General features: G+C 37.3%; 1 protein-coding gene and 1 pseudogene across 1 annotated transcript; both read right to left on the bottom strand.

The window, feature by feature from the left end:
- Gm17989 (predicted gene, 17989) lies at nucleotides 7437–8702 on the bottom strand (annotated as a pseudogene).
- Olfr678 (olfactory receptor 678) lies at nucleotides 15210–16151 on the bottom strand. The gene has a single exon (NM_146758.1). The coding sequence runs from the start codon at nucleotides 16149–16151 to the stop codon at nucleotides 15210–15212; it is 942 nt and encodes a 313-aa protein (NP_666969.1).
- Between the last annotated feature and the right edge of the window lie 479 nt (nucleotides 16152–16630).

The following is a 16630-nucleotide window of genomic DNA, read 5'->3' as shown; positions in this document are numbered from 1 at the left end:
GGCTTTAGTTATAAACAATTGTAGCAGGTTATCCAAGTCAACTGAACATATCTGTTTATGTCTCATGCCTTGTTTCTCTGGCACTACTACAACTTTACCAGTGTAGAGCAAGCAAGTACTGAAGCAGCAGGATTTATCTGTACGTTTGATTTCATCTTTGAAAGAGTTAGTATTATCTTTGCAGAAACTAAAATTGAGAAAAGCACTTAGGAAATCATTTTCATGTGCAAGTGAAAAGGTATATTTTTTTCACATATTTTCCACCTATTTTATTTGAAATATTCACACAAACTATCATTCACATTAGTTATGATAGGGTAGTAAAGCAATGTGCAGAGATTGGCACAAAAAGGACTCAGATAAGTGTCTCGAGTTCCCATAGCATTCTAGTCTTTCAAATATATTTACTTTGATTTAATTACATATTTTTATCTACTCTACAATGAAAAGAGTGAATCTCTTTGTCTCAAAAAACCACATTTTTATTTAGTAAGGATGTACCTTAGAACATAGTTGGTTTCTGCTCTATTTCTTAACTCATCAAGCTTTTAGAAGTCCTAACTTCTGGACCAAAGGAGAGTAAATAACTGCAATGCCAGGAGAGCAGTGGGTGTCAATAAACAAGATGAAAGATCACCTGTTCTGACTGCAGTGGTGTGGGAATGATGAAGTTCACTTGTTAAAGTCTTCCGTCCCTGTTCATGTTCATTTCTGCCTTGAATGATCCAGGTACATATTTCTACCCTCCATATTGCTGTAAATCTCTTCTCATTTAGTATTTGCTCATAGAATTCTTTTAGCGTCTAAGGTCACAAAATTGAAAATGAAAGTATCTTCACTTGTGGTTGCTCAGTGGGATTTTGGTGCTAACAAATGAGTGGGCCACTATAAGATTGGGCACAAGGAGTGAGGTGGTGGCACAGGGGTGAATATAGCTGCTTTCCAAGAAAGAGCACAGATTACTTGGAGAGGGCTAAATCTCACACTGGGGAGAAGTGGGAGAAAAAATTGTAAATAATATGAAACAGTGCCCTCACAGACATCAAATATTTCAATATGCTTCCCCCTGCCCCTGGACTGTGAGCAACATCAAAGAGCATTGTAGCTTAGAAAGGTGTGGTATTCCAGGATCTTTCAGGTTATCTCATTGTACAAGTCTGTCTAGGATACAGCAGTGTCTGAAAAAGTGTAAGTGATTCAATGATAATGGAAACTTAATACAGGGCTAGGTGCAGTGGCACACAACTGTAGCTCTAATACTTGGGAGGTTGAGGGAGGAGGGTTTCCCAGTTCAAGGTAAGCCTGGGCTATGGATAGAGACACCCTTATAAACAAAGGAGAAGGCTTAAATTATTATGAGAATGCTAGGGTGGTGATGTGGTCGTGGGTGGGGACATGGGGGAGCACCCTCATAAAAGCAGGGGGAGGGATTAGGAGTGTTGTGGAGGGGAAACTGGGAAGGGGGATACATTTAAAATGTAAATAAATAAAATATCCAATAAAAAATTAAATTGTATTTGTTAGGGAAAAAATAGGTCAGAAGTTGGGGCACAGTACAATCAAAGTTGTAGTGAATCCAGAGAGCTCTATGATATTTTCACACTGATCAAAACCTTTTTTCAAGAGGTTAATAGTATATCTTTGCGTCTAGTGATGCCTTTTCTACTCCCCAAATGCAATTCTAGTACTTGGTTATCACCCAGACTATCCCTATAGTAATGATAGCAGCTCAGTGGAGGGAGGATGGGGCCTCCCTTCACTGGGCTCCTCTGCTCACTCCTCCTCACCATCCTTTTCTCAGGCAAGACTGCCCAAAAAAGAATCCACTAACAAAGTATATAGGTGAATGAAGAAAAAAATTAAATCTCCTATTTTTAAAACCTTGCTAATAAAATTGAGTGTATTAGTAATAAGTATATTACTAACAAAATTAATCTAATAGTTTCACTCCTGTGTCACAATATTCTGGGTGAATGTTAGATAAGTTGACCACTTTAATAATTTATTTTTACCCTGGACAAGAGTCAGTATCTTTCCTATGTTTTTTTTAATTTTATTTATTTAATTTTTTTATTTTTTGAGACAGGGTTTCTCTGTGTAGCCCTGGCTATCCTGAAACTCACTCTGTAGACCAGGATGGCCTTGAACTCAGAAATTTGCCTGCCTCTGTATCCCAAGTGCTGGGATTAAAGGTGTGTGCCACCATGCCCAGTCTTTCCTTTATTTTAAAAGGTAGGCGTAAAAATGTGGAATAACCAAAAGTCTAAATTTCTTTAGATTTTAAGGCAGTGGAAATATAAACACACCTATCTCCTATGGTATCAAGTTGACAAATATATACACATACATACATACATGTATGTAAATATAAAATACATCTATCTATATCTATCTATCTATCTTTCTTTCTCTCTCTCTCTATTATCTATCTATCTATCTATCTATCTATCTATCTATCTATCTATCTATAATCTACCTCTATCATTTATCACGTCTGTATATTAATGTTTCTGTTTTCCATTTTCTATGTATTCATAATCTAGATATGTATGTATGTATGTATGTATGTACCTATCTATCTATCTATATATCTATCTATCTATCTATCTATCTATTATCTATTAGTCTATATCATCTATCAAGTTACCTTTCTACTTATGTATCTGGGTTTTTCTATGATGCCCTGCCCCAATCTTAAGAATAGTTTACTAGTATTTGGATTTTTCCTGTCCTTTTCGTTGTTCATAGGGCTTAATTTCATCTCTCATCCACTTTTTGTATTGGTTTTAATTGTTTTTCTTTGGTTTTATGGGCTAAACCTAAAAGTTTGATTAAAAGTTGCAAAAGAATTTTCACAGCTATAATCCCATGACTTCACATTTTATAACTCCATACCTGCAACCTCAGTCTTATCTCAGCTTCTCTTTTTCATCAGTTCTGAACTGTACTTGATGTGCTTAAATAACCTATAGAAGGTACCTTGTAGTCTGAGTTTGTAACTAAGGAGCTTTCCCTGTGACATGGGCATTATAAATGCCATCTATTAATTTTCTATTTCAGTACATCTATTTGTGAATCTTATGTATAAATCAAGTTCCTGCTATGCCCATAATTTGTAACAATTGACCTATCCCCATTAGCTTTTCTTTTACCCATAACACATACAACTTCAATCTAATGAAAAATATTCTTATTATCACTATATTCATCTTTAAGACTTTACATTTATGGAGTCCTCATTTTCTGACTAATTTCTTGGAAAATTTCACATTTATTCCTTATGAAGAGTAGTTCCTGATCTCACTGTGAGGTACTTAATCCTCCACCTCATGGAGTCATGAAGTATTCCTGAAAAGAATGGAGGGATTTCATATTGAAGACAGGAAGAATTTGGAGTTTTCATCTGGAGGCTCCAATCAAATAGAAAGTCTTGTGACTGCAGCATGAGGGCTGATCAAAGAGCCTAGAGAGAAAAGTATGCTTTATGCCTCACAAAGCTTAAATGTGACTATTTTCATCGTTAGATAAAATGTCTGGATGACATATGATCATTCTATATCTTTCCCTCTCATGCATGCTTCCATTTTCCCCTCTACCTTCTTTGCACTGTATTGTTAGAATTCCCACTCAACAAATATGGGCTTGCCTAGAAAGGCTAACAAGTTAAGCACTCAGAACACATCTGATGTATCTCTTAATCATTGTTTGCAACTAGAGCTTGCCAATGAAAACATCAAGGCTGACACTGGCTTCCAGTCTCTGGTTCTAGCTAGAGGCATGGTGAGGAATCCTAGGAAGTTTTAAGTCCAAAACTAAAAAAAGACCTTGCAGCCAGAGCCTCTCTCTAGGCAGACAAGACCAAGGATCAGCAGTAGAGAAACACTGCTCTAAAAAGTGACAGTATCACACTTTTCCCCTGGCTTCTTGAAGTTTAGACAGGAATGTAAGCAATCTGTTCAGACGTTACTTTAGGCAATATTGAGTAAATAGAATAGGAGGTAGCTCATGGCTTCCTTGGGCATAACTGTCTAGTTTTAAAGCTATAATTTTTAGCAATTTTAACGTTTGCTAAAACTTGCTGAATTATCTTTCCCTGAATTACCAATAACATCTTTTATCCCTACCTACGATGTTATATCTAACTAAATTATTTCCTAATCTACTTAAAATATATTCTTCCCCTAGACCTCTGTATTCATAGCTGAAAACTATCTGGGTTCTTTCCAGACAGATGATCTCTGCTCTTCCAGTAGCACTGACTCAGCCAAAAAAATCACAGGTACACAGGTAGGTCTCTGATTTTCTGGTAAGTCCTAGAGTCTAGACACCCTTTGTTGCTCTCTCCTCAGAATCACTTACCAAGAACTCGAAGCATGGGTTCTGGATCCATGGATGCTAGAGTTCTGGCTAGTTTCAGAAGTAGTTATACAGCCAGAGCCTCAGGGACCTTACCCACTGCAATGCTTTCAATTTATTGTATTTCTAGCTCAAAAGATCCCCCTGGGAGAGATGAGCAGACAGGCAGGAAAAGAGGTAATCCATCTTTACATTGGCTGCCTGTCCTACAGGGATTAAGTCCATCTCCTGGGTGAGGGCTTGTAACACATATGTATGTGCTCAGGACCAATGTACATGTTCACTTGGTGCCTTCCATGGAGTCCTCAAACTCAGTTTGTATGTGCTTCCTGCATATGCCTATCATAGAGATAGACTGCCTAAAACTGCATGACTCAAAGTTAAACTACCACAACTCTTTTCATGGACCTGTTATCAAAAAATGTAAGAAAAGTAGAAAAAACAAATAAACAAACAATAAAACCTTACTGAGGTATCAGTATAAGCTGCTCATTATTCAATGGAAATGTTTTAATTTAATGAAATAAAAGGCTATGCTTTTTTTTCTTCACTGCTTAATATGCCCTGATTCCATTTGTCATTTCAGACACTTTACTTCTCACCTATGGAAGGTAACCTTCAGTCTTGCAAATATTGTTTATATCTTAATTCTTTTGAATATATAGAATGAAATTCCAGCAATTATCTCAACCTTTATAACCTCTAATTCTAACGCCATTACTAATTTCAACTAACCAGTTACTTTTGTCATTTTATTTTGGGTTATCTTTGTAATTATTTCTATATCTGGAAATTTTTGTTAATTGTTATATTAAACTATTTTTGAGACAGAATTTCTCTATACAACCCTGGCTTGCTAGAATTTGCTCTGTAGACCAGATTAACATCAGAGATGAGCCTCCCTCTGCCTCCCAAGTGCAAGGATTTAAGGCTTGTGCCACCACTGCCCGGTTCATATCAGAAATCTTGGAATGTTGTTTTTTTGGGTACCAAATTTTATAAATGTCATTTTATAAGGGTTTTTAAGATTAACTATGAAATGCTAGTGAGTTATTTGAGAGTAATTTGCTTTTAAGGTATTAAGGTGTAATCTTAATTCTTAAGAATTGTTATGAAAGACCCAGAATAATTCTTAATCTATGATTACTTTTGATTTATTATTGAGGAAAGACTCTTTGAATACCTCCCAAGTACCCGGAAAACTGTCTTCCTTTATGACTGTAATGGATAGCTACCAGAACTGCTTAATCTTAGCCATAATGCTTGACTATCTCCCTATCTTCTCTTAGCTCATGCAATTTCATTATATAATATTCACTGGAGGTAGATTCTCTGTAAACTTTCAAACTTCTTTCTCCATTCACTTCTTTCTCTTCCAAAGCTCTGGTTTATCAAATGTAGCAGTTTTAATCTTTCCAAACATTTAAATACCCTCCTCAACTCAGAGACTCCACTGGAAAGCTTCTCTTGCATTCCAGTCTTCCTATGTTTACCAAAATGGGAACTCTTTCACAGTAGCATATCTATCTCTATGGCTTCAGTCATTTGTTATCCACATTTTATATTTTCTGTATTTCGCTGGTGTCTTCAAACTCATTGCATAATATATTCCATGCAGATAGATTGCCATGCTTGGATATCAGACTTTAGTCTCTTCTGTTTCTTCTTGACTGGACCCTGAAGCCTATGAGCAGATTAGACTGCAACCTTACCCTCCTTCAGAATTTGATGTAGCTTGCCTTGAGTAATGACCACCAAGGTAGCATGGTATAAAGGATTCAATATCTTATATGATCTCCTTATCACAAATATAAGGTTTCTCTTGGTTTTATTTGAGAACAGATGGTATTAAAATAAAAGTCTTTGAATCCATGGTCATTAGCTAGTAATAATTTTATGCTTAGGAGTAAAGTAGTTTATATTATTTTAAATATTCTAATCAAGGAGACCCAGTGGAAACAGGGTAAATTATGCACTGAGAGAAACAATGAATGGCAAGCCATGGAAGAATAAAATGAAAGAGGAGGTATAGATAATGGCTGGAGGAGGGGCCAAATAGGTCAGACTGTGTATGGTCCTTCCAGCCATTATTAGCATTTCTTTCTATTATGAGTGAATTGTGAAGCTATGCATAGTAGAGATATAACTAGCCTGACATGGTTTGATGTTCTGGTTCCAATATATGTTCCAGAATATATTCCAATATAGTCATATTAGACTGCACTACAGAAAAAATAAAAGGAGCTAAAGCAGAAAGCTTCATTCATCTCCCCTTAGGTCATTGCATTCATCCAAATGGAGATAGGGTGTCTTCAGCTCGTACAGAGGTGACAGTAAAACAAAACCAGATGACAATAAAGGTAGGATTCCAAGGCCAAGAAGATATGCTTGAAGGGTAGCTTTCATTGTAAGGGAACTTGGGAGACACAGTAACTTTTAAGTTTGACCTTATGAGATAGCAAGTGTGGAGTTTCATTAGCTAGGATAGGGAAGGCTTTGGGAATCACCCTTTTCCAAAAAGGAGCAAAAGGCTTTCATGCTTCTTTGTTCTGTTCCATGGGCATATAGTTTTCTGGCATATTCATCTGCATCATACAATCTATCTATACCACTCTTTGTGGTTAGTTTTTGGTAGTTTCTAGAAAATCAATACCCCTTTATCTTAGGGCTTCCAACATCTCTTATGTGTTTTAATCTAATCTTAATGCATTGTAATATACTTGATTTTTCAAGTTTCTGCATTAGCCACTAGACTATATTTTCCTTAGAGCTTCATTTTTGACTAATACATTGGCCACAAAATGACTTTCAATAAATATTTTTGAATGCTTGAAGGGATGTGTTGATTTACATGTGAATTACGTATTTTAAAACTTATTTTATTATTACACTTATTCTTCCAAAATGATCATACTGTTTTCATCATCCATCTTTCTTTCTTTCTTTCTTTCTTTCTTTCTTTCTTTCTTTCTTTCTTTCTTTCTTTCTTTCTTTCTTTCTTTCTTTTTTGTAGATTGTATGTGAGATTTATTAATGAACACAATTTGACGAAGTATAGGAAAGCACTCTGGGAGTCCTCGGGAAGGCAGGGCTGACCACTTGTCCTGCTTGTCCAGGAGACTACATACAATAAGACACATTTTTGACACCACAGCCATCAGGGATGAGCTGTTTCTCAACTACCATGTCTTCAAATTTATCTGCATTAAACTTAGTGAAGCCCAACATCTTTGAGATGTATATGCCCTGGCAGCAAGATACTCAAACTTGGTTCTAACAGTGCCTCAATCACAATGCTCAGACCAGCAGCTACATTCTAGTCCTTTCAGCAAACCAGGAACTGTAGTTCAATCCTAAGAAACCACTGTGTTCACCAACTGTCCTGAGGTGAGGCTGCATAAGAGACAAGCTCCGCAGGAAACTCACAAGCAGGTCTTTGGTGAGTTTCTCTTAATATTGGAGTCATCACAAGTTGAACTCAACAACACTATATAAGGCGAACCAATATATGCATGCCCTTAACAAAGAATAGTTAGGCAGAGCAAACCAAGGTTCAGTGTTCCTCTGCCACTGTGTGCGGGGTCATATTTATACTCCTTCATCAATCATCCTTTCATCTGTGTCTGCTATATCCACACATCCTTTCACCTGTGTATGCTTCAGGAAAACAGTCTTTCATGTGTTTGCTTTTGCAAAGAAAATTCTTTCAGTTGTGTGCCCCAGAAAAATCATCATTTGGCATAACTAACTTTCCAAAGAACAAGAAGTTTCCACTTCACTTACTGTTTATTCTCTGCTTTGTCAGTAAGTGTGGATCACCCAATGGCTGTACAGAAGAGAGAATATGGCAGGACTTGTGCCAGTGAGGGGAAGGAAACAGAGAAGGGAGAGGCAGAGTTGCCAGAAGGAGGAATGAAGACAGAGTTCATCAAGTCCAGCTGGACAGTGGAAGCAATCATTGCAAGAATTGGGATTCTTAGCTGGGAGGTGGCCAGATTATTTTAGGGTATTAGGTAGACAGCCTAGGTATTGAGTTGAAGCTTTAAAATAAATCTTTTTTTTCCTGCGTTGTTATGTTACTGGGAGCTAGCTAGAATAAAGTTATACAGCCATCATATTAATTTACTACTTACATTTATATTACTTACACTTACTCAAATATGAAAGCCATCCTTGCCACAACTGTACATTATGTATTTTTTTGAGGGGTGAGGGTGGGCACAAATAATCAGCTTCCAGGGCTTTGGAGCAAAGTTGCTCATTTCATCTGACACAATGTGGCCATAAAGTAGGAATTCGTCAGTGTTTATCTTCTTCCGTCCCATGTCAAAGATTCAGATCTTGGCAGCAAGCACAAGTATGGCTTGTGAAACTGCTCATGCCAGGTGGTATAGTGTCCTGTGATAATACTGGAGGCCTACCCTGGCTAGGGAGTAAACTGAAGTGGGACACAGAGTCAGTGGAAGACTAGATTAATGATCCGTGGCCTTGTATCTTATTAATTGGGATTTAGTAAGCACTGCTTTCTTACTATTTGAGTTTTAATAAGTGCTGGATTTTTACTCTGGAACTGTCTTACTATATGTGCTTTAATAAGTGCTGGATTCTTTCTCTTACTATATTTGCTAATAATCACTGATCTCTCTCTCTCTCTGTGTCTGTCTCTCTGTCTCTCTGTCTCTCTGTCTCTCTCTCTCTCTCTGACCTCTCATTGGCTAGGTGAGAAGCTAGGAACCCATAAATGCTTTGTGAGGCATAGAGAAAAGAAAGGAGAAGAATTAATATCCTTTACTCTGGCAATATGCACAGACACATACATTCATATACACACACACATTCTGGTCAGGCCTGACTCCCTGTCTCATCAGCTCAAGTGTTCATGGATACGTTCACAATAAACTTTTCACACACACACACACACACACACCGAAAAATTTGGTGGATGGAGCAAAAGACTCCATGAGCAAGTTACACTGAGCAAGCACCAGTGCAGAAAGAACACACTCATTCTGTTTGAAAAAGGAGCTCCATCCGCTATTGTGTAGAGAAAGAAAAAAACTTCTATCTTTTTATTGCTGAAATCAGTAAAAAGCCCCTCAGTAAAGAAAATAGACCCATATCTCTATTGGTGAAAGAAAAAAAGTACTTTCCTTTTTATTTCTGAAAGAAAAAAGCCCCTCTTATTGTTGTTCTGAGTTCTTATACTTTCGTCGGATAAATAATCACATGGCTCTCCAAGTATCATTACATTCCAAAAGTTCATAGCAAGTTTGAGATAAAGTCAAATCAGAAATTGAATAATGAGTTACAGCAGAAATGTTTACATGTGTTTCATTAAGACTAGTATATAACTAAATATTCATTATCATCTTCTATCTTTATATGTTCATTAAAAGTTTAAAGCAATAAATTTTGTTATAGGTCAGCACAGATTTGTCAAAAGGCATATCATCTGCCTTGTGTCTCATTAGTTTTGAAGTTTTATATAGGTAAATTAGTCAATATTTTATTTTCTGCCCTTGCACATACAATAATTTTTCCATTCCCAGTTTATGATGTTCAGTTATCAGATAATGGTTTCACAGCTAGCCTAGAATGAATGTTTTCCCTGATCATAAATTTGTGTCAAGCTTGCTTTCTTATTCTAGTACAATTAGTCCACGACACATGTAGGTTTACAGAGACCTAATTGCAGTTTTTCAGGGGACTGGAAATTACTTGTATAAATTTAACAATTGCCAATTTTTCTACATAGCATTACTGCAAGATAGTACATCTTCATTGATCTGTAGGAAATCTGCCTAATAGGGTGGGCTAATATCCAGGAATCATTAGAATATGTAATAATGACAGGAAAGGTATATCAGCAAACAGAATCACTCCTGAGATGAGATCTCTGAAGGTGCTGCAATTCAGAGTTTACTCATCCCAACCATGTAAAATGATGGGCCATCTCCAAAAATGTCACCTGCATGTCTTTAGCCTTTCCTAGATGGCTTCTGACATGATAACATGAGGGTATTAAGTGGCATTCTGAGGAAAAGACCTAATTCATATTTCTTTATGTGAATATTAATTTTTTTCCATTGCTACTGGTTTTCTTTGTGACTTCATCAGTTATAATTGGGTTTTGATGTTTGAGTCAAAAAAAACAAAAACAAAAACAAACAAAAAAAAAAAACAAACCTCACAGTCCCAAATCTTGTGTTTTCTAGAAAAGTATAATAGAAACCATTAGAAAGAAAGTTCATAGCCCATATTGTCAGCCATGTTCAGAAAGAATGTACTGTATTTCTGTCTTTTCAGTCTCTGCCTTTCAAGGTGGTTTTGAGCACTCTTCATGGGAATGTCAATATGGGGACTGATCCCACTCTTCATGGGAATGTCAATATGGGGACAGAAGTCTAATTCTCCTCCTAAAAGCCACTAGTTTTCTGCAGTTCTTTAGGGGTGGAACCCTGTGAAAAGTTTCCCCTTCCACATAAGCATGTCTATGGCTATTGTCATGGTGGTGTTCTTATTTGTGCATACAAAGCCATTAGAACTGGAATTTTAACTTAAGAGTTGTGTGTTGGTTACAGGATCCTTGGCCCCTGTTTTGAAGAATAATCTAAAAAAAAATCCCCTCATTTTTATTTTTCCCCAACACCTATATTCATATTGCTTTTCATTCTCTTCTCCAATTTCTACCTTTCTTTCCCCATGTTAATGACCCCTCTCTGCCCATCTCCTTCATGTGAGCATACAAAGTACCTTCTCAGAGCATCAGTAAGATTTTAAAAAAAGTTCACAATGATCTGAAAATCATTGCCCTTACTGTGTAGAGTAGATGCACCAGGCCCAGAGGCTTGATAATAATTCCTCTGAAGTCAAATTAGAATATAAAGAAAGTTATATGAGTTTCTTTTAATTTAAAAAAGTATTCAATCTAACATCAAACCTGTTTAGCAGGAACTGGAAACGAGAAGGGATTTAGAATAATGGATGATGAGGGGAAGAGAGAAAGTCATTCAGTGGAAAATGGTGCTATAGTTTTCCTCCACCCTGGGAGCTTGCTGGTTTGAGTTAAGTGTTATACACTGGATGGCTCTGGGCTGAGTGATGGGGAGTTAGAGAGAACATAGAGCAAATGGAAAGAACAGAATCATGTGTGTCCCCAAGACAGAAGACAATGAGAAGATGGAAAGAGAAGTTCCTGAAATTAGTAAAAATGGAAATGAAAGTAGAAAGGACAAAAGGTGTGTGTGTGTGTGTGTGTGTGTGTGTGTGTGTGTGTGTGTGTTGAAAGGAGGAAGGAATGGAGAGAGGGAGAGAGAACTGACAAGCAGAAAGCGGAGCTAAAGGAAGATTTAGACTAGGGAAGGTTTCTAATTAATGATGATCAACCAGACAAAAGTGAGATCAAAGTAATGAGGAGCTTTCTTTCTGTTTCAAATCTACATTCTGCAACATACTCTCACAAGGACTCAAAGACCTTATGAGTACATGAGAACTAGTTACAACGGACTGATCAAAAGCTCCTCTATCTGTTAAGGTTATTCAGATCCTTGAATCCTCATGTATAATCCAAGTCCTCCTCAAAGAGTACATGAGTTTAGCTTAGAGTTGGTACAATCTCCACCTTGCCATTTACTAGCGGTCTTTCACCAGGACTCTGTTTAATTTTCCTTCAAGATTTTCTTCCATATGCCATTCTCACAACTTTCCCATGTGTAAGCCTAGTTCTAGTCCCACTGGTATCATGGAGATGGCTTGATCCCTTCATTTTTCCATGAGATTAAATTTACTGGATGGAAATAGTACCTCTAGCAGGCAGGAATAGTTCTGTACTCTGTTTCTTAGAAAGGAAAATTTATATTACAGTTCATATTCCTTCTGTTCCCTGGAGAGATACAGCTTGCTTGCCATGAAGAAGTTGGGAAATAGGGAACACAGTCTATTTTAAAATTCTTCATTATTCCTCTTAGGTTTTTATATTCTGTGATTTACCAAAGTATGGTCACTATCGCCATCAAAGTTAGAGTTAATTTCTACTTTTGACATATCTACTCATTGTTCTATCTTATTCTCCCCTCATTCCATATTACTTCCATCTTATAGCCAGCTACATACTTTTAGGTCATATATCTTTATTTATATATAAATCTCAACTTCATATGAAATAAAACAAATGATATTTGTTTTTCTTAATTTGTTTTATTTCACCTAAACTAATGATCTGCAGAACTGGGGTGTAGCTAAGTTAGTAGAGCTTTTGATTGGCAATGGGTAATGATTAAGACAGGGACCCATAACTATTCAAAGTGCTGAAAAACAAGTGATTATAAGTACTCAGAAGTAAAAGGAAAAGTATTGGCTCAGGACCCCCCAAACCAAGTTCTCAGCACAAGAGATCTATTTTACCCAGAGGACAGAAGGCAGAGAATAAGCAGCAAAGACAGGATGAGAGAGAAAGGGAAGGGAACAAAGGAGAAGGAGGAGGGGTATTTGTCCTGATAAGACAAAGACTTGTCTCTGGGTAAGAAGACAGATATAGCATATAGGAAAATGACAGTTTATAAAGGTAAAATGAGAAACCCCATGTTAGGATGAATGCTTTAATTTTGATTGGGTATGTTACTTAGGGGAGCCAAAGGTGGGGGATGATTGCTGGACTTCAATACTTTGATAATTGGACCTTGTTAGTCAGCTTTGGGAGGAGGAAATGATCAAACACAGGAATAGACCTTGGTGGCTAACTTTTGGAATGTAATCTAATTTTTAAAAATTACTTTTATTTTCTCACAGTTCAGTTGTTACCTCCTCCCCAGTCTCCCCTCCCACAGTTCCTCATCCCATTCTCCCTCCCTCCTGCCAGATCTCCCCACTCCCTGAGGCCTCAAGTCTCTCAAGGGTTAGGTAATATAATGGTTTTTGCAAGGCAGAGAGAATGGGAGAGAAGGGCAAGGCCTGCCTGAGCTGGCAAGAGTCTCTTCAAGTATGAGTTGGACATCTATGTTAACCTGAAATTCTCCCCTGTCTCCAAATATCCCAGAGCATCCCAGAAAGAGTGTAAGAGCCAAAGGATATGGAAGAGTGTGATGAAATATCTTCTGGACATGATACAGCTGCTGTGAATATGACCTCACAACAGTTAATGGCTGCATGCATAGGACTTGCCCCAGATCAAGCCATTTACAAACCTCCATCAAGGATATGGGAGAATCTGCTGAAGTCCTACCTCTAGCTGAAGTGCTATTTGTCAATTCATGATTGTTTGGGGTGAAGCCATTGGTAGATTGCCCACTTCTTAGAAGATGACTCCTTATCAATAAGGGTAGCATTAATTGGACTCAGTAGGTTAAATTTGAAAAAGAAAAATAAATGAAGTTGGAAATGAGGCATGTTGGAGGGCAAAGGATGAATATGATTAAGGTATATTGTACATATGCATAAAATTTCAAAGAATAAACAAAATATGATTAAAAGGATAAATCAACGTACACCAGGAAAGGCAGACATACTGTGTTAAGTATACAAAATTCCAAATGCTTTAAAGTTCAATAGGATTCAAACATTTTCCCAGTGTTTTTGAGTTCATAGCATCAAATTAATTTTTTTTTAAACATTTTGTGGGCAGAAATATTGAAACTCAAAAAGATATATCTAGATTTTGTTTTTAGTCTTTCTTTCTTTCTTTCTCTCTCTCTTTCTTCTCTTTCTTTCTTTCTTTCTCTGTCTCTCTCTTTCTTCTGTCTCTTTCTTTCTTTCTTTCTTTCTTTCTTATTCATTTGTTCTTTTCTTCATTTGTTCTTTCTTTCTTTCTTTCTTTTTTCTTCTCTTTTCTTTATCTCTCTTTCTCTCTCTCTCTTTCTTTCTTTCTTTCTTTCATTCTTTCTTGTTCATTTGTTCTTTTCTTCATATCTTCTTTCTCTCTTTCTTTTTTCTTTCTTCTCTTTTCTTTATCTATCTTTTTCTTTCTCTCTTTCTTTCTCTCTCTCTCTCTCTTTTGTTCTTTCTTTCTTGTTCATTTGTTCTTTCTCTTTTTCTCTCTTTCTTTTTCTCTCTTTTCTTTTCTCTCTCTCTCTCTCTCTCTCTCTCTCTCTCTCTCTCTCTCTCTCTCCCTCTCCCTCTCCCTCTCCCTCTCCCTCTCCCTCTCCCTCTCCCTCTCCCTCTCTGAGCCAGGAGCTCATTATTGTAGCCCAGACTGGTCTGGAACATACTGATCTTGTGTAGCTTAAAATGAGCCCAGATGTGTTCCAGTCCTCCTGCTTCTGCTTCATGGAACTTGAATCCCAAGTAGTCACACCTACCTTCAAAGACTTTTATTGTACTTTTGAGGTCAAACTTCCAGAAAGGGCCGGACTTGAGATTAAATGAATATATGTTTTATGACATTTATTTCACCTTTTACCACTCTATTCTTGGTTTAGATAGTATTCCATGCCATTTTTTACCACTAGAACTTTGGCTATGACATGTGAATATGTGGGAAAATGCCACTCAAGGTAATTAATGGGCACAAACTTTTTCCAATCCTCTTTTCTCTCCCTGGGAATGTAATGCCTTCATAAAGAGGTTTAAAAAAGGGTTTTGCTGTACCTCCCACAGGTTGGAGTAGAGATAGGATTTTCGAATCTTTATGTAATATCTTTGGATAGCATATACTAACTTATGAACCATGGAGGGTCCTGTAATGGGATTGGCTTTTATGGTGATAGTGAGGGGACATGAGCAATTCTTTTCCTCAGAATTTATTGTTCACTTGCTGTCTTGTGGAAATTTAACAGAATGGGTTTCTAATGTTTACTTCTGACTGGACACCATTATTTTATTTATTATTGGACTGTTGTGGAAGATCTTGGAACTGAATTTCAGTGCATCTTAGGGTTAAGCATTCTTAGTACTCTTTCCCTTATCTGTTTTGTCCTGACTCCATAGATAACAGGGTTCAGGGCAGGAGGAACAACCACATATAGGTTGGCTAGAAGTATGTGGATGTAGTGAGGGATATTGTGGCCAAAGCGGTGTGTCATGAATGAGAAGAGAGCTGGAAGGTAAAATGCCAACATGACACTGACATGGGAGCCACATGTACTTAGTGCCTTAAGCCGAGCATCCCAGGATGGAAGGCGGAAGACTGCTTGGAGAATCCGGATGTAGGAAAATCCAATCACAGACAGATCAATGTATCCCACTGAGAAAGCGACCAATCCATAAATAACATTGACCTTGATATTGGCACATGCTAGCTTTGCCAAACCCATGTGTTCACAGTAGGTATGTGGAATAATCCGGACACCACAGAAAGGCAACCTCAAGATCAGAAATATAAATGGAGTCACAAATATCAAAGTCCTGACTATGATGATTATACCCAGAATAGCTATCACTTTGTTGGTGAGTATCATACTGTACCTCAGTGGGTAACATATAGCAATATATCGATCTATGGCCATAATTGTCAGTACCACAGACTCCAGGCCAGTGCATGTATGGATTATATACATCTGAGTGATGCAGGCTCCAAATGCAATCTCCCTGAGATTGAACCAGAAAATACCCAGCATCTTGGGGATAGTAGCTGTGGATAGGCCCAAATCAGTGCATGCCAACATGGCCAAGAAGTAGAACATGGGTTGGTGGAGGCTGCGTTCAGTTTGGATCACAAATAAGATGATGATGTTCCCCAAGACAGCTATTAAATACACTGCAAAGAAGGGAAAGCCAATCCACAGGTGCAACTCTTCCAGCCCTGGGATCCCTATCAGGAGGAAGGAGGAAGGGTGGAACTGGGTCTTGTTGGAATGAAGCATGTTAGTATGAACTCATCACAGATGTATTTCTTGCAGTTTTCTGGCTTCCATTGAGAGACCCTAACTTCTTTCATAATATGTTGTGTAATTCTTTCAAAAGCAGAAAACCCATTCTTTAATTCTATAATACAGCACATGAAACCTACAGAGGGAATAGAAGACACTTTAACTTTGAAAAATTTGCCTCATATTTATAGAAAACCATGTAGAAAACTTTCAAATTTGCAACAAACATGTACTTCTGTCTTTTATCTCTTCAGTCTTTAAGGAAGGATTTATATGCATTAATTTAGCAACTATTTACTTATAATTACACTTGCTAATCAGAATGTAACATATATAACCAATATGGAGTCTCTCCCTCCCTCCCTCCCTCCATCCCTCCCATGCGTGTTTATGTGTGTGTGTGTGTGTGTGTGTGTGTGTGTGTGTGTACATGTACAATGTACAATATATAACTGGACTGAAATTAGGGGATG

Source organism: Mus musculus, chromosome 7, assembly GCF_000001635.26.
Source record: "Mus musculus strain C57BL/6J chromosome 7, GRCm38.p6 C57BL/6J".
Lineage (NCBI taxonomy): Eukaryota > Metazoa > Chordata > Mammalia > Rodentia > Muridae > Mus > Mus musculus.
Note: the sequence above shows the minus strand (reverse complement) of the source record. Positions and strands in the feature narration are given on the sequence as shown.

What these genes read in the sequence shown, in the direction of transcription:
- Olfr678 (NM_146758.1), bottom strand. Translation starts at nt 16,151, where the DNA reads ATGCTTCATTCCAACAAGACCCAGTTCCACCCTTCCTCCTTCCTCCTG.